Consider the following 25782-nt stretch of genomic DNA (forward strand, 5'->3'; position numbering starts at 1 on the left):
GAATAAAGTGACCAATTCGTAACTTTTCATAGAAATTTTGTAGATAGATATACATATGTACATTTTGATTAGGATACATACAGGATTTGAATGACTTTTCATGAAACATAAAGATGAAAGCTATAATGTTTCAATTTAGATTTCTCTGGTACAAAGTAATTAAGTAATCTTAAAAAAATTAAAGATGATCGTTTCCAAGTGGCGGTAGAGAACGGCTTGCGTTTATAGTTTGAATTGAATTTCCCGCGACAGGAGTTTCTGTTTCCTCTTAGTCAGAAAGATGGCACCTGCTGGAGAGAGGTAGTTGAAGGTAGAGGGAGGTGGTGCGCAGAGCACTCAACGCGAGTAGTCGCTGAATCAGTCGTTAGTCTGCGTTCGGTGCGCGTCACGTCCTGTTGCGTTACATAATCAGTTAAAAGGAGAAAGCGAGACGGAAGAACGTATCAAACCGAAGAAGCGATTTCGGCTGTGTCTCGCGTTACCGCAAACGCAACGGCACTGCCTGCCGCGGATCAAGAGATATGCCGCAGAGTGGAGACGAATATTGCTAGCGTTGTAAAGGATGCAACTGGATTTTCCACTAACGGATCGATAACGAACGACGAGCAGTTTGACACGGGTAAAATGTCGACAATAAAGTCGAGTGGTGGTTCACCGGGGACCGCTCGTGTTTTGCCTGTGTTGAGCCACTTTAAGTACGAACATCTCGTTGCTGGTGTATCCGGTGGCGTGGTTTCCACGCTGATGTTGCATCCTTTAGACTTGATCAAGACCAGATTTGCAGGTAAGTGAATTCGAGTGTGTCTTTGCTGACGACATAACGGCTGTGCATGCAAATGGCGGGTACGAATTCAATCTATTCGATATATGCACGTGGGAAACGTGCTATATTGTATATTTATACGTGCTAGAGACAGAAAATTTTCCCCTATGTTCTGCTTTTATTCTGTGACTCACACAGTCTGACATTATGCGGCTTATGTTATAATCGTTGTGTAAAATGAATATCTTGATAGTTGAATTGTTTAATTACAGAGAATCGAAGAGAATATTGTAATAATAATATTCGTAAGTGAAATCATTTTCGAAACAAATGATGCTATTTGCCGTGACAATTTTATTTTATTTTAATTTTCGAATGTTTCTTCACGAAATACCTATGTTTCTATTTTTATGTTTTCTAAAATACCGCATATTCCATCTAACATAAACTTTGTTATGGATTCATTGATGATACATTGTTAATCTAAAATAGTATTGTCGCATAAATAATTTCTATTATAAATGTTCTGATAAAAATTTCTTGAATAACTTCTCTAATATTAATTTTTGTAAATTTGGTGCAAATACATTCTATATTTAAACTTGTCATGAGGAAAACCAGGAAGCAAGATACTAAGTCTGATATTAGTCATTATTTGTTGGTAGATAGTCTGTCTAATCTTATATATATATATACATATATATAGAAGTAGTTCGAAATAACGTGTAGGTTCGTTAACACATTGAGTAGCGATAATTACATACAAAAGAATATAATAAAAAACTGTGACGTCTACGGTCGACGCTCCTATCAGTTTGGCCGACAAGGTCGAACAAGAAAAGCACGTGGCGTTATTGTGAAGAATAAAAAGTATTTTTGACCGGTTTAAAGACAGAGACAAACGATGTCCCTTAACTTTGCATTATAAATAATGTTCCACGCGACGGGAAGTGACGTTTATTAACATCGATTTTTGTTATTTAATTCCTTTAAATAAAATTCTCTTTATTTACAAATTATGATCAAATATATTTATGTATTGTTATGTGGTTACATATTTTTAATTACAGTACATTGTTTACTTTGCAATTTACCTTACTTCACTAAACTCCCGATAAAACTTAAAGTACTTCTGCTATTTTACTTTGACTTCGTATTTAACTGAACTGGAGATTGTGTTAATTGGTGTGAATCTTCATGATACATTTATGGTAAAAATTAGCTAATGATCGATACCACATATACGTACACATGGTTATTCACTTTACTCAGAATCCGCGCTCGCGAGAACATATGAGAATGACAACAGTGTAACATGTACGCTTGCTACTGCAATAAAATGTCGATCGTCATCTACGAGCTGTTACTAGAAGTATAATTAGAAATTAGAAGTTTGATTGTCGCCGAAGGACTTTAAATTTGATGTCACTATAAGGAGAGGACTATCACTGAGAAAACTAGCTTTGCGTTTTCGCTCGATGATTTCATGTCCCTGTGTGCTCCTGAAATCTCGAAGCAAGTAAGTGCAACCGGTTTTGATATCTTGGATTATGGTACTAACGAACTACAATTAAATTTTCACGTTCTTATAAACATGGAGAGTCCTTTTATATCTTATTTGGTAATTTTCATTTTTAACATATTTAACATTCTCATACTTTAAAATTTATTAACAATCATTCTTCATAAATTGGCCGCTTTACCTGATTTTAGATCGTTCTACTGTGATTGAATTCGCTGCTACGATGTAAGAATAGGAAAACAATTGAGATACCTGGACAGATCAGTTTAAAAAAGTAGACTTGTCGTTTGCCGACTAGTTCGAACGGACCCAGGTACTGCAGTACGAGGGTTAAATTTATTTGTATTCTTCTGAAATAATCTGTCTAAATATGAATTTTGTGAAATGTCTTACTATATCTCAATCGCTTTCCTTGTTCCTTATTCTTCTTACATTCGACATATCCACAGCGGAACGATCCAAAATTAGGTAATAGCGATCATAAATTTTGAAGTACAAAGTAGAAGAAAATTACCAAACGAGATATAAAAAGGGTCTCCATATTTATAAGAAAATGAACAATTTCATTATAATTCGTTAGCGATGATAATTTCATTATGATTCGATCGTTCAAACAGTCGAATACAATTTTAGATAAAAAAAAATTAAATTGTAATTACATTTCAGATAAACATAATTTAAGATATCAAAATCAGGTGCGTTTGCTTGCTTCGAAGCTTCAAGCACACAAGGACATGAAATCATCGAGCGAAAATATGAAGCTAACTGTCTCAGCGATCATCTTCTCCTTATAGTGACATCAAATTTAAGTCCTTCGACGTCAACCAACAAACCGCTCTGTGTCCTCGCCTAATTTTATTTCTAGTAACAGCTCATAGATGGCGAGCGACATTTGATTGCAGTAGTAAGCGTACATGTTACACTGTTGCCATTCTTACATGGCTCGTGAGCGCGGGTTTCGAGTTAGGTGGATAACCTGTATAGCCTAATTGTCGTGCGAATAATATAACAAAATTTGCAAGAGTAGTACATAAAATTTAGATTATATAATAATCTTAAAATACACGAATGAAGTACCTCGAAATGAAATGGAAAGTTATGGTTAACTTTCAACCACATTTAGGAATGGAAAGTAGACATTCCTGTAGTTAAATGACTTAAAGAATATCTTTGTTTCACGTTGTTGCGAATCTTACTGTTAGTACCTTCTTAACATTTCTATTCGGTCATTACGACTATACTGCTTCTCAAATGTAAGAATTTCCAGGAAAAGTCGAATTTTCCGAAAATTTTTTTTGTTACCTTGTATTGACATTTATTGTTAACATTATACTGTTATGTTCAAATTATTTAAAGATTACATACTCGGAATCGACCAGTTTACCGCTAATGGTATTCAATACAATACAAGGAGCAACGGTCATAGTTTCGTATTTCTACTTTCCACGTATTTAAGTTCAGTCTGACGAACTCAAAGTAATTCAAATATTTATTGCATCATGCATATTAAGAAATATATTTCGATTTACTAATGTAATTTCTGTTAGTTCATCGGTTTTGTTTACATCGAGATACGTTTGAATCAGAATCAAAGACCTTTTTTAGGAATAGTTGAAACGTTTTTATATGAAGGAGTATTAAGATATGATGTGAACTTAAAGAAAGAGTTTATTTCAACGTAGCTACGTAATTTCTGTTAATTAACGTTATAAAACGAATTTTAAAAGATTTCGTAGCATATTTGATTCGAAAGTAGCAACTTATTTAAGCTTAATCGAAACTTTCGCGTACAATGAAGCGTTAAGATGATAGGAGCTTAAACAGAAACTTATTTCATCGTAATTTTTTATTTTGCTATCATCGAAAGACCGATGATGTCCTCATGGAGCTCGTTCTCTGTCGTATTTTCGTCGTAAAATCCGTTGGCTACACACCAAATTGCAAGAAATTCCGCAGATTGCGTCAGACGCACGTAAGCCCGAACAATTACATTTTAATGTTTTTCTCATGATTAAAGTTTCGTCTCGTGTGGCGAAATGAAGTAGATAATTTAATCGTTTGGTTCACAATAACTACACTAAAAACGTGAAATTTATTAAAAATAATTAGGTGATCATTTCGTTTGTGACAAAGAGAGATTAATTTTAATTCCGTATGTTTCCTGATGTCGTGTAAATTAACGTTACTATTTGATCGTCCTATAAATAATTATCTTTTTTTGGAAATTGAACGATGAATTTCGTCAGACCAGAAACTTTATAAAGTAGAATAGAAAGTTTATCTGAAAGATGGTAATTGAAATTAGGAAAAATTAAGTTCATAATAAGTAGTACACATACCGCAAAAATGCATTATTCTATTATTAATTATACATATTAATAATCTAATCGAAACATTATTAATTTTAACTATTAACCTAATATTATTATGGAAATTCACGTCGAGACGCAAATAGAGAATGTCATCTTCTTAGTGATTCCGAATAAGTTTCATTTCTCTTCATACATATGTGTATGAAATAAAATTAGCGTAGTACATACAAGCGTAGGATGTTTGCAGAAACTGTTGACAATTTAATTCCCACGAAAAACAATGGTAAATGTTGTAGAAAGGCTTATTAATTATTCTGTTTCGAAGTATTTTGCTGTATTGGCTGTGTAATGCGTTTAGAAATATGTGGACACATCGATAATTTACCGCAACAAACATCTTCCTGAACACAAAGAATAATGAAGAATCGTCTTTTTGTGCCTGTGGCGAGTGAATTAAACTCAACACGATATAGATTATTGTTTGTTGGAAAGGAATTTGTCGAAATATCTAGTGCAATGCAATTAAGAGTAAAATACGATTTCTATTGTATGTCAAAATGTCACGAGATTGAAGTTGCAACACGCTCATTAGATAAATTATGACACGTGATGCGAGAAAAAATAATTAGATTTTGCTTATCATTTGGCTGCTCTTTACGTTATCGTCACGAGTTGAACGAGAAGAAATAGCGAACGTTATCTGGACAATGGTATCATTTAGAAAAATTTTACGTATTAGCAGTTCGTCATGCTCTGTCTAGTTGCACCACCCTCCTGGAATCCTGGAAACAAGATGTACTCATCACTCTATTCTTTTTGCAGTTAGCGATGGTCACTCACGCGTGGGCCCACAATACAAAAGCCTTAAAAGCGCAGTAATGCAAATTGTTAAGACTGAGGGAGTGAAAGGTCTTTACAGAGGAGTAACGCCAAATGTCCTAGGATCTGGCGGTGCATGGGGTTGCTACTTCTTTTTGTAAGAATTTTAAATTATTTAAATACTTTTATGAGAAAAGATTTTAATGTAATCCTTGTTAATAATATATGAAACTTGCTTTTGTTTAGCTATAATACCATTAAAACATGGATCCAAGGTGGAAATAGTAGGAAGCCGTTAGGACCATCGTTGCACATGTTCGCTGCAGCAGACGCTGGAATTCTTACTTTAGTTATGACAAATCCACTTTGGGTAGTAAAAACACGTTTGTGTTTGCAGTACATGGATGATAAACATCTTCCAGAAACACTTAGATACAATGGAATGGTAGATGCAATTAAAAAGATATATAGAACAGAAGGATTCAGAGGCTTGTATCGGGTAAATGAATATCCTTTTAGCGAAGAGGAAACATTAGATTTTAATTTGATCCTCCTTTTTAAATGTATTCATTAAGCTATAGTAAAATATAATATAAAACTTTATAAAACGTATGTTTACAGGGATTTGTACCTGGAATGTTTGGTGTCTCGCATGGTGCTATCCAATTTATGGTGTACGAAGAACTGAAAAATTGGTACAATAATTACTTGAATGTACCAATTGACAGCAAACTGGTAAGTCTAGTGTGCAATTATACATATATGTTGAATTGATTTGACATTTAAAATACAATCCTGAAAAAATATTATCTTCATTTTTATATTTACAGAGCACATGGGAATATATCAATTTCGCGGCGGTTTCAAAATTAATTGCCGCCGCCTCGACTTATCCTTATCAAGTTGTTAGAGCACGACTTCAAGATCATCACCACAACTATAATGGCAGCGTTCATTGCATTCAATCGATATGGAGGTCAGAAGGAATAAAGGGTTTTTATAAAGGCTTAACTCCCTACCTTTTACACGTTACACCAAATATATGTTTAATTATAGTAATTTATGAAACATTTTCTAATGTGCCTACAAACTCTCATTGATTCCTTAGATTACACTAATCTAAAATTATTAAAGGTAGAAGAAAATAAGAACATATTAATCTCATTTAAATATTTTATAATTTTCCAAAGTAGAATTATGCTTCGATATTGGATTTTCCCAGCCCTAAGTATGATTTGTAAATCAACAAAGGTAATCTGGAGGTAATTATTATTTGAGACGGTCATATGTTGGTTGTATTTTAAAACTTTTACCTTTTTTCTCATTAGAGGTACATTTGGAACAGTATTATTAGAAAAAAGATTCTTTTTCCGTATATATTTTTATACAAATGGCAAAGCAGTACATTAGTTTTATTCTGGAAGTGCCAACTTTTACCAAACTATTTTATGTTCTTAATTGGCATCAATGAATTAAAGAAAGTGTTGTTCATTAACGTTTAATATTTTGTTTAATAAGACATATATTTCAGTAGTGTAACTCAAAAAGGTAGTTCTATAGTATATGTAACAAATGTAACTACTCGAATTACTTAGAAAATATTTTTGGGAATTCCTTTTTGAAAAGAAACTTGTGTAGCAAACAATATTATTGGGAATAGTTTTATTGTTCTTAATAATAGCATTTTATTGGAGTCTTTGAATGCTAAATGCCTTCATATTATAGGGATAGACTTTCAATTTATTTAAACTTATTTTTAAGAATACCAATCCACTAGTTTTTTTGTTACTGGAACAATTAAAAACAGTCTCTAACGTTATCTTATGATTATGTTATATACTAGTTGACTGTTTCATATAATAACGGAATACTTTAAGAACATAGCGAACAAATGATATTTCTTGACATCAAAAACGGACGTTAATTTTATTTTTTGAACATACAGTAATTTATAGAGATGAAGCATATATTTTATTTATTCAACATTTCGCGCATATAGAACAATTTTATTTGCTTTTATAACGCGCGAGAAGAGGAACAAAACTTATAAATCCTACGGAAGATTAAATTATTTTTCTTATTAGGAATTTTTCTTTGGGCTGGCACTCAAAAGTTCATAATATCTATCATGTATATCAATATCTTCTTTTTAAGATGAAATTACATTTTAATAGTTTTATTGCCATAAATTAATATTGTTTGTAAGTGCATTAAGATTTACTCAAAGAAAAAGTTTGTACCTTCTCGTTTTATTGTAAAAATGTAACTGGCGAAAGGTACAACATGTAACAAAGGATAGAAAATATCAAAAGTCGCATGATTGTATAAATAACAAATCATGCGTACACCTGAAACTACAGTAAACAATTTTTTAGTGCGAATATGTTAAAATAAATAGATCAATTACAAATCCTCGCGTCATAATGCAAGTCATAATGTTGATAGCAAATTTCGATTAAAAGTAAATGAAATGAAAACATACGTAGGAATGTAATAATTATCTACAGTTTAATTATTATTTATGTTATATTTCTGTATCGAATGAATATGTACCTCTTTTCGAAAAATCAATAGACGAATGTTGCAAAGTTTATAGAGTCTGGTACTCAGTGCAACTGATGATATGGCAATAAAATTCAATGTCCTTGCAATTTTCAAAATAGTAGGTTCAATTTATTTATATGTATTTCTAATTGTGACTGGGATTCATTATTTAAAGACTATGAATGACCTAATAAACATTGGCAGCAACATTTAATTGTTTCTCATTATAAACTAGCTGTTGGATCATTTAGCTTTTAATGGTTATGCATGATGTTTGTAGAACTTAATGAAGAAAAAAGATATTTGTCGAACGATTGGGAATCTGGAGAATGTATCCCAGCTTTCTATCGGCTGTTCAAATATTTTCCTTCGAATTAGATGATTGTGGCGATCATCTTATTTTTTTCCTCCTTGACTAAATTTCCTAATGAATTAATTGCTGTGGCAGGACCACAGTTAACGCGCGAACAATATGTAAGAGAGCAATGTGTTTACGTGTATGTTTAGGTGAGTGTTGTGTGTACGTGAGACATGGGATGTAATTACAATTAGACGGATCATTTGTTAAACCATCAGCGGTACGATTTTTGGACGTTTGTGTATGATTTATGAAGTTGTATGTGTCTCTAAACTTATCAAAGTGAAACCATCTGAATGAGAAATAAACTACGTAGAATTGGAATTGTCTAGATTTTGAGAAACTCCTTCACCCACTTTTTTCATTTTACACATACAATTGTATACAATGAATGGATACAATTCTTTATCAAACTAAGTTACAAAAGTGTCGGGAAGTAATTCTGATGATCGATGAACGAATAAGAACATTAATTGAAATATACAATGGAGTTATATAATGCTGTTATCTTTGACGTTGAACAATAAAAGTATGTGCAACGTTTACGATAATCGTTGTCAATACATGATTATCGCTTATAATTCTCGTGGCGTACGGTTATTTCCTTTTCGATAAAGAAAAAGAGTGGGACAGAGAGGTGCTTTGATTAATGAATCACGACAAGAATCGTACACCGGTCTGTAATGCGAATGAAAACGTACATTGTAGCCTATTGAGAAAGTTCTATGCAATAAATGATGAAAACAGAAGAAGCAAATAACGAAAGAGTATTGCTGGTGGTTAATTGCAGGTATGAGGGGTGGCGAGGCTTTTACAAGGGTCTAAGCGCGAACCTGACCAGGGTGACTCCAGCGACTGTGATTACATTCTTGGTATACGAAAACGTGTCTCACTATCTGCAACATAGAAAAACGATGGATCAAGACCGAACTTTGCCAATTTTGATCAAGAATGTAGAAGAGAGTAACTAATTTAAGAATTACCTTGTAAAAAGATCCACTGTCATTTTAAGAAATCGACTCGAAGGTTTTATTTGATCAAATCAGCTAACACAAATGCGTTTACGATCTGTCGGTGAAAATTTTTAGGTAAATTATTATAGCATAGAATAGAATGCATTTAATCAATATGCAAGCAAAAATGCATTTGTTTCGAAATTTATTCTGACGTCGACGACTAGATTTCCTTTTTCCAGTGCATTATTCTATGTTCATGAATCTGTGTTGTCGATCATCATTATCCATACATTGTTACTGTGAAAAACAATTGTGAATACAGCGACAAGATTTCTCGTTATTAATTAAGACTTTCGTTAATTTTACGAAACTTTGTACGTCGCCAGAATGAAATTACTTTAAACAAATTGCGAACGCACATGACCTATACATTTTTAACGATACTTTCCCGACTCGAAGTTCGTGCTTTATTCGAAATGTGTATAATGTCCTTTTTCGATAATTCGGAACGATCCAGTTTCCATGATATTTTTCTCCCCATAGTTTGTAAGTAGTCTTATTTCATTTTCTTGTTGTTGATATTTGATGTCAATTTAGACAAATCGCTTTATGTGCATACACTATTCTCGCAGCGATAGTAGTATGCTATGCGAAACTTTCGATTTAAAACTCCTAATTTATAAAAAAAAATTGGAAATATTCCTCGAAGCGAAAATAAATCATGCGAATATGAAATACGAGAAGGAACATATGTATTTTCAATTCAATAAATATTGCAATACTATCACATAAAAAGATGTGTTTATCGCTCGACAATGATAAATGTTATTTATGGAGGTATAAAAATCTTTATGTATTTTTTAGAAACTCCATTATCGGACGGCAGTCCGTGAACTATACCGTGTACTATGAAGATTGCGTTTAATATCGTGGCTTCTCTAACTATTATCGTCGAGATCATGGCGCCTTATCAAAGCTAATGGACTTTGAGGGCATTTTTTATAGCGGTAATTGCAATCTTTCGCGTGCTCGGCTTCGGTGATCTCGCTTGGAAGATTTTCATTTTGCGAAGAGGATGGCCTGTGACAAAAATTGGATCACGTTATTGATTTTTCAGAAACGTGTTCTAAAACTTTTAATTCGTTTAATTTATTGGAATGTTATTGTCGAAACTGTATTTACATTAAAGTACGTTTAGCACTCACGTAAATAAAATTTGCAGCACTTCGCCAAGCACCCCATTACTAGTTAAAGGATAGTTAGCAACTTCACAGATCATTTTTAGTAGACAATTTTCACCAGAATAACCAAAGCTATAAAAATAAAGAATATTGTAACTTTTAATTTAATCTATCCAGGACTCATTTTCCTACATTTCATTTTTAATCAGTTTCTTTACCTTTCCAGTTTGTTCATAAGAATTTCGTACGTCAATCGTCGATCCAGACTTCGCTTCTTAAGATACGGCTCGTTCGAATAGTAAGTGGAGTTCCATTCCCCTGGCAGAGCATAATTCGCTTCGAAGTATAGAGAAAATAGCACCGATTTGTCGGGAATATCAATGGGTACTCCGAGGGCGAAGAATATCTGCACGCGTAAGAGTTTTTTTTATATGATAACCATTTATTTTTATATAGATCAGATCGAAACGATCTCTATACGATATGCCATTTTTTTCCGCGGTGACAGATCAAATTACGACGTTAGTATCGCATTAACGGGTAAATGGTAGTATTAGTTGATGAAGTATGAATGACTTTTATTCTGTACTTTACCCCCATGCCGCTGCCTTCCGGAAACCCAATAGATCTAAGGTGTCTTGTTACTCCGTGTGTGATATTTTTCACCCCTGAAGCTTGTGATACCCACGCGAGGTAGCACACGAGGAGGATGTACATTGCGACTAACCGTCTGGAAGGAATACGAATATGATCCGTCACGTTCGAAATCTCATGGAAGAACAAATTATCGTTTATCCAACTCGAGCTATGTTTCATGAGACGAGAATAGAAGAGATTCTCGAAAGTCAGATTTTACCAAGCGCGCAGCATCGCGTTAATCAAGCAAAGTTTGTCCGAATCGTTTGCTTCATTTTTTAAACGAAAGGCTACATCGTAAGATCTGAAACGAGGCGCGAGTTAACGACTTGTAAGCTGCACATTACCAACGCCCGTTAAACGAGGGATACTGTTGAAGTTTACAGCGGGCTAATAATTGTATACTGTTAACGAGCCGTAACTAGATTTTTTCGCGTGTATGTGCAAACGCGTAAACCATCGATCCCGCTACATTTTTGTGCGGAAGAGCCACGAGTTGCCCCGCAGGCAAACATAAAAGACTGAATCTAAACAGAAGATTAAATCATCCCAATCTTAACGTTATATCTTCATGGAAGTTAAATTTCAATCTCTATCTTGCCAAGTTATCCGAGCAGCCACATTGTGCCAGTTCGCCCAGAATCTCCGGCCCATTTCCGTAAATTTGCAAAATCTCCTCGGGTCAGGCAGCAACACGTAGTGGGGATTGTACGAGCGTTTATCATCGACGGAGGGCATTTCAAACATTCCAAATACACGACACGGACCAGATAAGTCCGATATTAAATAAATGATCAAATCGTAATGCGACTGTGTTGTTGCGTTGTTTAGCGCATTCCAGATTCAACGTAGGACTTGTATTAATAATTATTCTGTGCAACTTTGGAGGCGTCGGTCTGCCAACACCCGCAGCCGAATAACGCGCTGAAACCTGCTGTCTATGCCGAGGGCCTTTGGATATCTGGGACGAAGTTAATCGTTAGAAACGCGCACATACGCGGCCGAAGATGCATCATTGATTAGAGGCCGCGCAAATTCACCGCTGGCGAATTTCGTCGCTGCACACGCCACGTGCGATACGACGATGTCAGAAAAGGCGATTGTTGCGTAGTATCGTTGGAGTGTCGTGATTTTTCACGGCTGTCCTCTGCATACGTGGCCGCAAATAGCCGTGAAAAACCGCGACGCCACATCCACCTCTTCATGTTGCAAATGATCGATTTTATACAAAAATCCTTTGAATTTAAATTGTCCTTACATAATCAAATCGTTGGTTGCTAGGCTTATATGTTAAAAAATGGGAGTTATTTTATGAAATTGTTCCGGAATTATTGAGCAACTCGTGCTTAAGAATCATAGTGAAACCGTTGTTGGAAAATTCACCCCTCTCGGACAAGGACATCGATGAAATATTTGTCAAACTTTCAGAAATGTTTCCCTATTTCACGAACGTATACTTGATTTCTTGGTTTAGCCACCGATCAAGAGTGCACTGTGGAATGCCAAAGGGAGAAAGACAATCCACAGAATCCTGTTTCGGCGTTGGAACGCGGCACGATTGCAGTTCGCGCTGTAGTTTCCAAGATTGTTCGACCAACGGTTCGCAGATGGCGGCCGATGGCTGGTATTCTGAAGCTTCAGCCCCGCCCATGTAATTCGAACAAGAACTTTTTTGCCGGCTTTGCCGTGTAGAGAGATGGAAATTTTCGAATCTTAACCACCCTACTGGGTACGTTAACTTCTAGCGTGATAAGGATTTCGTTTAAAATCTTCAAAGGGAATTCCATCTCTTAGAACGTACGTTGCGTTGCATATTCTTTATAATTAGACAATAATTTGCCAAGCGATTTAAAATACTAAAATACGATAAAAAAGATACAAAATTATTAAAAGCAATGGAACATTAATAGGGAGGAGTGTGTGGAAGATCGATTTGTCGATCGGAGGCTGGAACGTGGATTCAGACACAGCCGAATATAAAGAGATAGAATTTCAGAAAAGACATCCAGTTTTCAAGCACCTTGTTTTTATAATGCTAAGCACAATGCAAGCTGGAGATATCGATTGGTTGGTTCAAGACTTTTTTTGCACAAGAAAGAGCGAGGACAAGAAGCAGAAGCAAACTATGGATAGGTACAACATGGGGAATGTACGCAGTACATACAAAGTATTTCGTAAAGGAAGAAGAATCTTTTATTTCTTTTTTCACTGAGACGACTGTTTCAGAATAAAGTTAACGTATCACGGTCGAACGGTTGATACTTTTTATAGTAAGCGTGATAAAGAAGGGAGAAATCGTGAAAGAAAAACAAGAGGAAGCGAAGAAGGATGGATTCATTTTTCTCTTACGTGTCTTTTTAGTGAATTAACTTTAGAACTACCGATAGTTAACACGAAGCTATTTTTACCAAAACTAGTCAAAATGACTGATCTTTAAAAAGTACCTAATAATAGAATACTTTTATATTTATTGATTTATTACTTTCTTACAGAAGGAATTTCATGTTATGTAGTACATTTTTGCTATTATTAATTCATCTGGGACCATGATCCCTAAACGAGGGTTGACACATTTATAAAATTGTTGAACCGATATCGTCTGATCGGACCGATATCGTCATATTGAATGATACGCAGTAAAAATTTAAAAAACGTGTGGGAAGTTGTACAAAACGAGGAAACTGGTTAATTGGGGTTTGATAAATAAATTGCAGGACCCTTTTACACTTTGACAAGTATAAGTAGCCTTGATACAAAATTATTTTGAGTTTGAATACATAAAAAACAAAATAAGATCCATTATATTATTCTTTTAGTTATCGTTGAGAAAGTCATTACGTCATTGCGGAAAAAAATATAACATGAAGTAGGAATTTTAAAATAAAATTGTAAAACCAGTCAATTTGACTGACGTGGAAGTTATGGAATGGTTTAAAACATACGAGATAATGATGATTACAAGAGACGACAGCGCTATAATAAATGCAATTTATCATTTTCGTGGACGGTAAAAGCGTTTCTGCCGCTTCTAATTAAATAAAGCGACGAGTTTCGGTTGACTGGCAAACAACGGAATTACATAGTACTTGTAAGGTGTGTCGGCGCGCACACAGAATATATCCCTTCGGGTATGTCACGAGTTAGGATCTGCGGAAATGGATACGATCCTTTTGTTTGCCGTTGAGATTCCACGAACGGGAGACAGAAGCAGCAGAGAACAGATGTAAAACGGGCGCAGCTAATGTAACTTAAGAACTAAATTATCTCGCGTGAATTACGGGAACCTAATAACGACACGGCCACGACCATTAATCTGAAACGAAGTTGGAAGAATTTTCGCATTAGAGGCGTTGGAAATTTTCCAATTTAACTACTCGTGAATATTTATCGAATGTTTAATTGTCTAAACTCGAAAACACGCGTGAAGCACGACTTTGTTTTATAGTAGAAATAACGATAACGCTGAATGATAGCGAAAGATCATTAATGAGTTGGGTCTTCGATTTCTATCTAGAAATTCGAGATTCAAAGCCAACAAACCGTGTTCTGGATTTTTTTTTTTCAATTGCTATAAATTGTAAAAATACTCCGAAATTCATCTGTGTAAAGAATCTGATAATAAAAATGCAATAACCATAAAAACATGCGCGGAAAGAGTAATGTTTGGAAAAATAAACGATATATGAAATAAAAGCACAGTTACCAGGGACCTGAAAAGTTAGGAAGTTATAAGTTACAAGGCAGAATATATATTGCAGCTATTAATGAAATAAAAAGCAAGGAAATTGAAATTGAAAAAAAATGCCAACGACTCAACGAAATACTTTTTCCTTTATCTAACTAATAAATATCGTGTAACATTGCATATGAAAATATAATATAGTGCGATATAATGATAGAAATAATGAAATATCTGTCGAAGAAAATAGATTGGTTGATATCTGAAGGATTTAGAGCGTGATTAATTACAAGTCGCATGGATTTCAAGTGTGTCTCCAAGACTTATTGCAGTTGCAAATGGAACAACATTAAGTACTGGCTAGGATTCGTGGCGTGAGACTTCCAACTGCCTTAGGCTGCGTCAAACAAGTTCCTCTTCTACTATCGAGGTTCGAGAGTTGCTTTGAGGACCGCGAGTTGGAACGATTATGAGTTTGCTCAATACCAAGTGCGCAGACGATCGGCGATATCGCGGCAACTCTGTGCTCAACCTCGATAAATATAGGCCATTTCAAAGTGATATTATACATGTTATTATTGGTGAAAGCGATATGCAAACTTGCTTTCGCAAGTGAATTCATTTTGAAATTGAACGCATCGATCTAACGTTCAATCACAATGGGATACGTCGTATTTCATTTTGAAAAATTCAACACTGTCATTTATTGATTAAAAAACTGTCGGAACGCTATTGTAGCCTAAAAGAAAATGGTCAATCAAATCGATGTTCAATTGCATCGCAAGAAAAAATATTATCGATGATTGCATCGTACAACGTCGCCGGTGATGATGATTTTACAACATGTTACAATTAGATCGCACCTCTTCGAGGCGACGAGCCGTCATTGATATCTTGAAGACGTGAATGTAAAACATGTTTTGGAACTTCAATTTCCTTTGACATTTCGGAAACTCGGCCATGAAACCTAACAACCTTTGGATCTCTCGTATACGTTTTCCGTGATAAAGAAGCTGCTAGTTCTTTCGATCGTTGAGTGGTCCTGAACGAAGAGGAAGCTTAATCGTTGCACCTTGTAAAACTCGAACCTGACCTTTTCTCGCCATCGTACTGCAAGCGTAACCATCGTCACGTTCCAATATAGGTTGCTCGTGAAATCTTTTCCCAGAGATTCGAAAATTTATCGTCCTGGTAATAACTTCCTTCCGTTAAAGCAAACATGAGGCAGCCTAGCGGAAGCTCGCGATGACACGCACACGAGTCATAATAATTGGACACGAAATATCAAGAGGGTTAACGCGATTTCGCACGATGAAGCCATATCACGACGTTCGTCCGCCTGGGGCGGCAATGCGTGAAAGAATTCCGCTGGAGCGCGTCAGCTGGTCCCTTTTTATCGTGTCGCAAACGCCTCGAATCACCGAGCAAAAGTGTACCGTAAGCGTTTATTCCGGTTGAGCCGCTCGTACAGCTGTAATTCTCATAAGCGAGCGTCAGTCCGGCGAGCTTGTTATCAAGAGAAATTACTTTCAACCGAATGAATCATACGTACAATAGTTCTCGCCACGTGCGTGTACACATTTCGGTAAGTTAATGCTTGAAGTAAATTAGCCTTCGGAGAAACGAGCAAATGGAAGTAACAAAGAGGGGGACAGAGACAGTGGGACAGAAACTATCTTATAGTCACGTCTCTTTTTTACTTCTTTCCTTTTCGTTCTTCGTTCTGCTCTCTTTTCGGTTTATCTGTTTTTGCGTCTGACAGAAAATCGTATCGCGCTGCTTTCAGCGGACTCGCGCGTAAAAGGAACGCTCTATGCGATATCGTCGCCCCCTTTTTTCTTCTTCGTCCCTTTGTTTCCTCTTCTTCCCCATCCGCTGGCTCGTATCCGTTTTTTAAATAATAAGCCGCGCAATTTCCAGCTCGGCCAAGATGCAGCACGTCCCCATGAATGCGACCGGTTGCTCGCTTCCTTTTCTTCTTTTGCGTCGTCTTTTTTAATAAGGACCGTTCGTGATTTAAACGGCCGCGTTTTGTTCGATACCGGCTGAAAAGTCGCCCGTGTGAAGGGTCTTTCCCGCGGAAAATTGAGTTTCAAGAGCGACTAAGTTTATCGGCAAATGAGATCGGTCAATTTTTAAACAGATCGGAATTAAAATGGTCGAAAGGCATGGATGTAGATTAGAGAAACGCCGGATTCGCGTAAATGAGAATTAATCGCGTCGATGTGAAATAATGGTAATTTTTACGTGACGCATAGCGCGCAGTCTGTGCGAAAGAAAAAAAAAAAAAAATAGGAAAAATTGCCGCGGTATACAGCCCAATTGGCAGTCTCTTCGAATTGACCGGTCGAGAGCGTTTAAAATTGCCGTTAATGTTTTTAACGTCGCAATTCGAAAATGCTTGGCGCAGAATGTTCCCGGGATGAACACGAAACGAGTTTGTTGAGCGTTAACGAACATGTCATCGACTGGTTGCAGTTGAAACAATTGCTCGAGGTCTCTAATTCGAGGTTCGACGATTTCAATCATTTTTTTTATTAAAATTACTAGGTACGTTATAGTGTGGCTTTTTTCGTAATTCTAACAGCTTGCGAAATAATATTCCAAAGTCGAATTATTGCTTTCGATACCGTTCTGTCGTATCGTGTTCATGACATTTTTCCTTTTTGGTGAATCATCGTCCGTGATGTTTCAGCCGGGGTCAGTTTATAATATACGGGCATCGATTCGAAACACCTGACACTGGCGTTCTTGTTGTTTTGTTCGATAATTCAGTCAACGCTTTAATTACGAATTCAATTACACACTTGTGAATAATAGGCGCGTAATCGTTTATGGTAATTTGCCTGTGCCGGTGTGTTGCACTCAACAAGTAGTTTGTTAATTCAGCGGGCTGTTAAGTCTCAACAAACACATGATTGTTTAAAACCGATTCAATTTTGAGCTCTGGATAATTAACGATTTATAAAGAGGTGTCTAAAACGCATTTATCCTCTGGCCAACATACCAGCAAAAAGCTTGCGTCTTCTCTTTTCTCTGCACGAAACAAATATCGCTTTAACTGAGTCTTCCTTGAAAAAGAAAGGGTCAGAAGAGAAAGAAACCAAGTGGTTCGACGATGGTTAAGGAATCGAGAGAAAAAAAGAGCTGCTGATCCGACGACGTGAAAACTTGTCGATCCCAATTGCCGTTGGTCAGTTGAAAGGGGTTGAAACGGTTCCACTTGTATCTTCGGCATTTGGAACCCCAAGCGCGGTTGTACATACCTGGTTAAAGGCTGACAAAGCTAATTTTGTAAAGTGTGCGTCTGGGACTGGACGTGTTAAACGGGCTACGAACGTAGAAGGGGTGGTTGGGCCGATAAGAAAGCTTATAGAGGTCGAGTGGGGAAAATTATTCTCGAAAATATGAGATTGGAGCAGTTGTGGGAAATCGAGGGTGAATCCTGAAATACGCTATCCGCTGGTTGTTTGTCCGAGACGTTTGAGAAATTGTTCTTGACGCGATTCCACTGTGGAAGGATTGTTTTGTGAATTGGAAGTTTTGCTACGATCGAAGATCTCTCGACCGTATACGAGCTATAATTTCATGGCTCTATTCAGGGTAATAGGAATATCAGAGGTGAATCTTGCAAAGTACATAAACGTCGCAGCGAGCTGAAACAACGAGGCGATTCTAAATAATTAATGACATTTGTCGATCTCAAGATGATGGATTTAGTGGCTATTTCCTCTGCCTAATTGTAAGAGAGAAACCGCCTCCGTGGAGATACATCCTGGATTAAGGACCGACGAGGTTAATCCTGCTAGCTACGTGCTTGGAATAGTCGATGTTGATGTATCTTAGAAAAGTAATGAAAGCAGCCAGCGGATCGGCGCAAACGCGAAACAACTTCAATTCGTTGCTTTTCTTCGACTCAAGAATTTCTCTCAGCTGATTATTTTAGAAAGAATTGTTGCGATATTTTTATGAGTTCCGTAACGATCAAGCCGCGAATTAATCTACGAACAACGCGGGAAACTACGTTGTCAATGTTGATATTCAATTTAGCAATAATTACGGTGGATTCTAACAAAGGGGGAAGAAAAGAATGGTTACAGTTTCTGATTGAAGCGGCGCGACCTCAAAGCTGCCTGATTAGCGGCATGACACAAGACCGAGAAATTACTTTTGTAACCTGTCGCGCAGCCGGAAATTGCAAGCAGACCTTGAAATATGCAATCGTTGGCAGGATGATATTGCTCGGTCAACGGGAAGCTGGGAAAGTCGTTGATTCGTTCTTCCTATGGCTCTCAATCTGACGTTACTCGAACCGCAGGATGTTCTGCGAAAGGGTGGATCCTCGAAATAATCGATTCGGTGCTCTGCGTACGACGACCCGGAAGGAGAGTCGCTCGAAAACCCAACGAACTGATCGTGTCCGACTGGTTGCAGCCGTTAATAGCGCTTTAATCCGATACGCCGTCCCGTGGTGATCGATTGCTTGCGACAATTATTCTCGTTGCCATCGATGCTACCGCCGGTTATCGAGTTAAAGGTCGACGCACTACTTTTGTCATAGACGCTTTCCACGTCTTTTTTTTCACCAGCGTAATTTAGCGGGTACTTGCTAATTTATTTTTCGCGTTGATCTGTCTTTGAAGTCTGATCGACACTATATTGGTAGAGCGTTTCGAATCGATTAATTTCCATCGAAGAGGTCGAACTTTGGAACATCTCGTTTTATATAACGCAAAGCGCTGTACGCGTTAGTTAACGTTCAGATATTGAGGGGAGCAGATAGGAAATTACGTAAGAAAATGGGGATGGTAAGAGAAAGAGGAAAGAATAACGTAGGATAATTGCAATTTTAATTTCGAAGTGGAGATGAGAGGGGCGAAAGTATTCAGTAAAATGCAATGTCCGTCTCATTTCGAGCAAGTTCCGTGCCAATGATTGGGATAAAAGTTTCCCGGAAAAAGGAAGTGGATCGCGATCTGGGAAGGTTAATCTACGGCAAAATTACGGTCTGAAAAGTTACCGGATGACAAAAGCTTTGCGCCAGCCTCGATGATGGCACGTTAGTTAGCTCCGCTGGAAAACCAGCTACATCGGAATGCAATTAGTTTTTCGAACCAGCTACGTGGCAACACGCGGCGACGCTGGTTTTCGAATCTTCCAACTTCGACGAACTATGTGCGATCGAAAGCTTTTACCCCCGATTATTAATCGATCGACAATTATTTCCCTTTTCATATTTTCTAAAGAGTTGAAGCAGATACGCCAGACATTTCTCCCTCAGCTTTTATTTTCTAGGACGTAGGTGTATTTAACAAGGTGGCAAAGTGTCAATTAGAATTATATCTGAACGTTTTGTAAGCCCACCAATCGATATAAATAGACGAACGTGCTAGGAATCAGTATAACGAATCAGAAAAGCGAGTCAGTATAGCGAGTATAGCAAGTACCACTGAGCGAGCGACGATTACGATCTGTGTACTTGTATTTAAAGCGATTTTAATATACACTGACTATTGCAATTTTATCACTCATCTCTTTAATAAACAACATGTTTAATACCACCTCGATGTCATTGCTCTTTATCGCTCTGATGGTTTCACGAAACGCTCATCGCTCATTCTTTTAAACTCTCTATCTTCTCCCTTTTAGCATCACTAAAGGTATGCTGACGTCATGCATTCCATTAAGAGGTACGTCGTTAGGCACCAATTATTTGGGACCAAGCCTACGTTGACAATGACCACGACTTAATGGCTTCGAGGGTAGTCGACTCATCTGGGATCAATTCTAACCTCTGTGCTTTCCCTCGACTATCTCGGAGCATCGACCACCAACTATTCCCTTTACTGGTCGTACGCACACTTATGCATAATCTTACAATTCTACGTTCCTACATCCTTTCTTCCACAAGCCAGAATACCTTAATGTCCTTCAAAGTACCATTACCATTCTCTAAATGTCTAATCTAAATCGTCCATAAAGCTTTGGAATGCCATCTCCTTTTACCCTGGTTGAAATGTAGCTATCCTAAGTCAATCAGATCCCTTACTTGCTGAACGAGTGAGTCGAACCCATAGACGCGATCACGGTCCCTGAGCAGCCTAGGGGAGTGGCTGGAACATGTAACCGATTTTTCGTTGGACAGAGTTATTTGCGGAATCGTAATCGAAGTGTCCGTGTCAGGATGCACGGATTGGGCAAATGAAAGTTTCGCGGTTTTCTAGAACAGCGATGGTCGATGGCCGGCAAAAAGACGAAACCGAGATAGAAGAGATGGTCGTTGACAGCGGTGAATGGACGCGGTTTGTTTAAACGAAATGATGCGAGGCTCGTAGATATACGTGGTGGGAAATGCAATTTTGTCTCTGGTCTCGTCGACCGGCTACAATCAACCCTGTACCACTCTCGAGGTCTTTGTTCTCTCTCTCCTTCTTCCATCGTCGCACCAATCCTGTGTGACGGCCTATCCTAAAACGAAATCTATCCGCTGTTCGTCGCGATATGCGGATTGCCCCATGAACAGTGAAAAAAAACTTGCCGGGGATGAAGATTGAAATATCGTTTCCGCGGATATCTGTGTCTCCCTTCCATCCCTTTTTGTCTCCTCTTTCTTCTTCGATTATGCTCGCCCGGCCTCGATCACACCATTATCGTATTCTTGCCGCTTCTCACCCACCCTTTCTATTCTTTTTCCCGCACTCTCTTCCTCCGCTCTGTCACAGCCGACTTGTTCGACTTGTTTCTTTCTCGTGTTTTATCTTAGCTCGGTTTCTGATCGATTAGCTGCCATTGTTAACCCAATAATGTTACACCTGTATCGGGAAGCTATTATGTCTTAAGCGTGACAATACATGGAAACAGCGTTCAAATGGTTTATTGAGATATGTGTAATTTTGTAAACTAGATTAGCCGTGTAGTAGTGACACACATATGTGAGTATGAGTGTGTGGAAGTATGTGCGTGCATAGTGTCTCGTAAAACAGAAGAATGCAACTGTTCCGTTGGTAGTGTGGTAAAGAGGATGGTGAGACAAAGAGAGTGCAGAGACGCGTGCAAATGTGTATCCACGAATATCTTGTAAATCACATATTAAATAAATCTGAAACTATTTTGATATCAATTTTAAGTATAATCTAAGTGTTCCTATACATTTATTTCGGCGATTAAGATCCACAATTCTGAACATGGTTGAACAGTGTAACTGTGTTAATGTAACATCAATTTCAAACAGGTTCGTGCAACTATTAGGTCGTCCGAAAAGTTTCTTTCGTTTTATAAGGAAATAATGGACGCACAACATTTTCCGTTTTATATTATTTTATCGAGTTACGTATGATCATTTTGTTCTACCGAAATAAAGATCACAACGTTCGTCAAATTAGGTTTCATGTTTGTATAAAGATGCATCGTTGTAAAAGACGGGTCTGTAAAAGAGAGACACTTTTCGGACAATCTAATATATCGTAATGTTAATAGTTTTGGTCTTTCCAGGACAGACGCGTAGAAATGTTGGATGGCGCGCACACTGACAGGTTTCTATATATGAAATATAAAGGAAAACAGATAAAATTGATTTAATAATAAAATAGAAAGAAAACAATACTAGCGATAATTCTAAAAACTCTTATTCTGAAGTACCGTGTTGCTTTTTCCAGTCTTTTTCGCTTCTCGATTCTACCGCGCTCTTCACACGTACAAATTTTAAAAAAAAAGTCGGATTTGTCGGGTTGGCGCTAGTTTTAGGGGCGCGTTGCGTATCTTCATTAGGATAAGCCATCGTAGTTGTTCAATGAGGTTTATATTTACAATTATGTGTTGATTTAACAGGGTTTAACAATTTAACGTGTTCATTAGTCACTCTTAAAGTAAAGACAATGTTCTTAGGTTCAAACGAATCCACGGTCAACGGGATAACTCTTTGTACAATTGAATATGTTTTGAAACTCAAAGTGACGTTAGTTATGACGCACGGTATCTTTCAGACTGATTGACCAGACGTTGTGTGTAAACTCTCCAAGGTGATCATAAGAATAAAAGACTGACACGATCACACTTGTCAATTGCGTATTGATCGGGGTTATCAACAAAATTCCAGGCGCCGTTACTAGGCAGACCCGCGTAGAGCTGTCATTGTTCCTGCCCCGGGGCTTGTTTGTTAATACAGCGTGTGTCCCCCAATATTGGTACTTCTACTGTTAAGTAAAACGTTCATCCCGTGACCGTGGCTACGTTCGGTGACCAGTTGTGTCACCTCGACCCCAAGCCCACTGTCACAACCCTTGGGCAAATATAATCAGATCGTATCACAACAACTACTTCTAAGTTCTACCATTTAAGCACAGCTACAATGAATAGACCAGACCAAAGTATTGGGGATCTTTCCAAAATTCCAAAAGAAAGGCCCGATGTCCCTACATCTCCGACATATATATATTCTAGAAATATAGAATTTTAAATAAACGATGGATTTCACAATGAAAAATCGGTCGGTCGGTGAAGTGGAATAAGGAAGGCTGACAGAATTTGGCATTGATTTTTCTTCTCGCCGAGCAGAAACGTGGGCTAACTGCTGCCCTGCCGAAATTGTCCGGTTTGGTAATCAACGTACCAAGAGGGTTTAATCGTAGCTGTGGCGGCTTTATTTTCAGTCCGGGTCGAACTTGAATCCTATCAGATTACTTCATCGTTGCGGAACACATGGCCGCCGGCTTAGCGGTTGCCCTCCGATATCGCGTAACTCTTTGAAGTTGAAATGTCCCTCTTTTCGATATCTGCAGTTGTTCTTGGTTTCGCGTTGATTAGATTTCGAAATGAACTTCGCCAACTCCTTTCGTTCAACGATTGCATCGAATCCTTTGTGATCTCCACGTTTGCCAACGGGAGATCGGTCTATGTCTTTGATTTATGGCGAGCTAGTTCGCTTCTCGTTCCTACTTTACGTAGGATGATTCTGACTCTGATGTAATTCAAGCTCAATGCTTGTAAACTTCCTCTAAATTCATATTTTAACTTGCATCTAACCAGATTGTAGTCTACGCAAATCGTATAGTATGGGCCAAAATGTAGAAAGATCGTGAAATACCATTAAAACCAGCAACATTTAAACTTGTACCGAAGAAATCAAAATGGAAGGTTTACTCCCGTTTTTAATTTGAAACATAAGTTTTGATACGATACATACTCGAAATGTAATATAATTTAGTTTTTATTGTAATACACGCGATGGGTAATTTTGTAATTACATGTATTTACGCCGATCTAACGATAAACGTAGATGTATGGTTCTCGGTTTCCATTTGTCGTTGTACTTTTTACATTTTTTCGCTGATCGCAACAACGATTGTCGTTCGTCTGCGGATGACGAGGGTCTTGGTCGATCGAGGCGATCTTGGAAATTCGAGATTTCTTGATAATCAATCAGTTGGCGAAGAAGTCTTAGCTGGCGAGGTCGTCGACTCGAAGACGTGCATGCGAATTTCTCTAGTCGATATGCAAATTTCAGCGCAATTTGGCATCGTCGAGAGTCAGGATCAATGCAAGCTATTACTGGGTAGGATTATTCAGGGAAATTCGCGGAAAGTAATTAATGCTAGGTGAAGGAGAGGGGATTCAATTCGTCCGTATAAATATTGTAATTGTCGGTTAACGAACTTCCTCTGGCGATCGATCAGGTAAAAATCGGTATGTAAACCGCGGCGTGCCGGCTCCTCCGACATTAACAGCTATTTTTAATAGGTTGGGCAAGAAATTTGTTTTTCGGAAATTCGTTCGGCAAGTTCCGTGGAGGAAAGTTGGCGAGTTGGTGGTGAGTTTTCTTTCTCTCGCGAAGAAGTCTGCGGGAAACGGGCCGGCAAACTTTCAGATTTATCGTTTCACGTGATTTCTTATCTTGTTCTTCCTTTTTCACCCCCCTCCCTTTTACCTCGGCTTTTTATTAAAATCTACGAGTGAAGGAGTTCTTTAGAAGAGAACGTAGCTGTGAATGAAGAAGCACATTCCTTTTCTAATAAGTGGTTGTTGCAGGCCAAGAATTTGTGTTCGGATGCTTTCTGCATTCTTGCCTGGCGTTTAAGTTAGCCGTTTTCTCTTTCCTCTCTCTTCTTTCATTAAAATAGGAATATTTAACGAATAGATGGTTACCGAGAGGCCATAATGGATTGCGTAAAGTGCTCGAGATATTCCGCAATAACGGGCCAGGATTTACAAGTATAGGGTTCACGGGGATATGAGAAAGTAACGTACATGGATCCTTCAAAAGAGAATCTATGTTGGTTGCGTTAGTAGGAAAGCTTGCGAGTCAGAGGTCGATCGAAATAAAAAGGTTGCCAGAGAAGTTCTCAAGACACTCCTCGATCTCTTCCTTTGCCTTAGTCGGGTTTACGGATACATCAAAGAGTCCCCGTTGCTAACGACACTCTGCTGCAAAAACTTGCCAAGTATTTAACTGAAAATTCATTTGCAACTTGCCCGACGTTCCTTTGACGAGCATTTCCTAACAAAACTTACCAGCAACAACTTGGCCCCGTGAGCTTTTTTGCGAGCCTAGATGTTACTACTTATATAGACTGGCGAGAACTAGTCGAACGGTTGATCTTGTCGAGGAAAGCTAGTTCAGGGACCGAATCCGATAGAATGAAACCGAGAAGTGTAACGTTAATCAATCTTCGCGTCTGTGATAAGATGAATTGTACCAGGGGAACAGCCTTAGTTCAGGCGATTAATTAGAGAGCCAGCGTAACAGCATCGTTCTCTACACGTGTACGCGTCTTCGTAGATGTCGTATTATCGACAGAATCATTTGTACGGCTTGTTTCGATGTTTTACACAGTGCAAACGTATTTGATAAGACGTCAACGAATTAGAAGGGGCTTTTATTTTTATTATCATTTTCCGCCTTTGAATAATCGCAGATTTACGGGAATCCGATTACTAACTGGGATAACTCGATCTCTGCACTAGTCTCCGACCCTTTTGTTTCATAAGAGAAGACGTATGCGTCGCCCTAAAGCTTC

At 37.7% G+C, this 25782-nt stretch overlaps 2 protein-coding genes across 2 annotated transcripts; one reads left to right on the forward strand and one right to left on the reverse strand.

The window, feature by feature from the left end:
• Positions 1 to 349: 349 nt before the first annotated feature.
• LOC138183004 (solute carrier family 25 member 32) lies at positions 350 to 10069 on the forward strand. Its single transcript, XM_069119514.1, has 6 exons — positions 350 to 784; positions 5420 to 5573; positions 5663 to 5915; positions 6038 to 6151; positions 6247 to 6392; positions 9109 to 10069. The coding sequence occupies exons 1-6, from the start codon at positions 625 to 627 to the stop codon at positions 9287 to 9289; spliced, it is 1008 nt and encodes a 335-aa protein (XP_068975615.1). The 5' UTR covers positions 350 to 624; the 3' UTR covers positions 9290 to 10069.
• A 119-nt stretch (positions 10070 to 10188) lies between these two features.
• Positions 10189 to 11203, reverse strand: LOC138183005 (uncharacterized). The gene is made up of 4 exons (XM_069119515.1): positions 11050 to 11203; positions 10674 to 10861; positions 10480 to 10587; positions 10189 to 10354 (listed from the first exon to the last, which is right to left on the reverse strand). Exons 1-4 carry the CDS (start codon positions 11170 to 11172, stop codon positions 10213 to 10215), a joined length of 561 nt encoding a protein of 186 aa, XP_068975616.1. The 5' UTR covers positions 11173 to 11203; the 3' UTR covers positions 10189 to 10212.
• Between the last annotated feature and the right edge of the window lie 14579 nt (positions 11204 to 25782).

This window comes from Bombus flavifrons, chromosome 9 (assembly GCF_040668555.2).
Source record: "Bombus flavifrons isolate JBK064 chromosome 9, iyBomFlav1_principal, whole genome shotgun sequence".
NCBI classification, from domain to species: Eukaryota; Metazoa; Arthropoda; class Insecta; order Hymenoptera; family Apidae; genus Bombus; species Bombus flavifrons.

Coding starts and splice junctions, on each gene's coding strand:
- LOC138183004 (XM_069119514.1), top strand. CDS start 625: ATGTCGACAATAAAGTCGAGTGGTGGTTCACCGGGGACCGCTCGTGTT. Junction 785..5,419: donor GATCAAGACCAGATTTGCAG/GTAAGTGAATTC, acceptor TTCTTTTTGCAG/TTAGCGATGGTCACTCACGC. Junction 5,916..6,037: donor GATTCAGAGGCTTGTATCGG/GTAAATGAATAT, acceptor GTATGTTTACAG/GGATTTGTACCTGGAATGTT.
- LOC138183005 (XM_069119515.1), bottom strand. CDS start 11,172: ATGTACATCCTCCTCGTGTGCTACCTCGCGTGGGTATCACAAGCTTCA. Junction 10,588..10,673: donor CTTATGAACAAACTGGAAAG/GTAAAGAAACTG, acceptor TTATTTTTATAG/CTTTGGTTATTCTGGTGAAA. Junction 10,355..10,479: donor GTGCTGCAAATTTTATTTAC/GTGAGTGCTAAA, acceptor TTTTTGTCACAG/GCCATCCTCTTCGCAAAATG.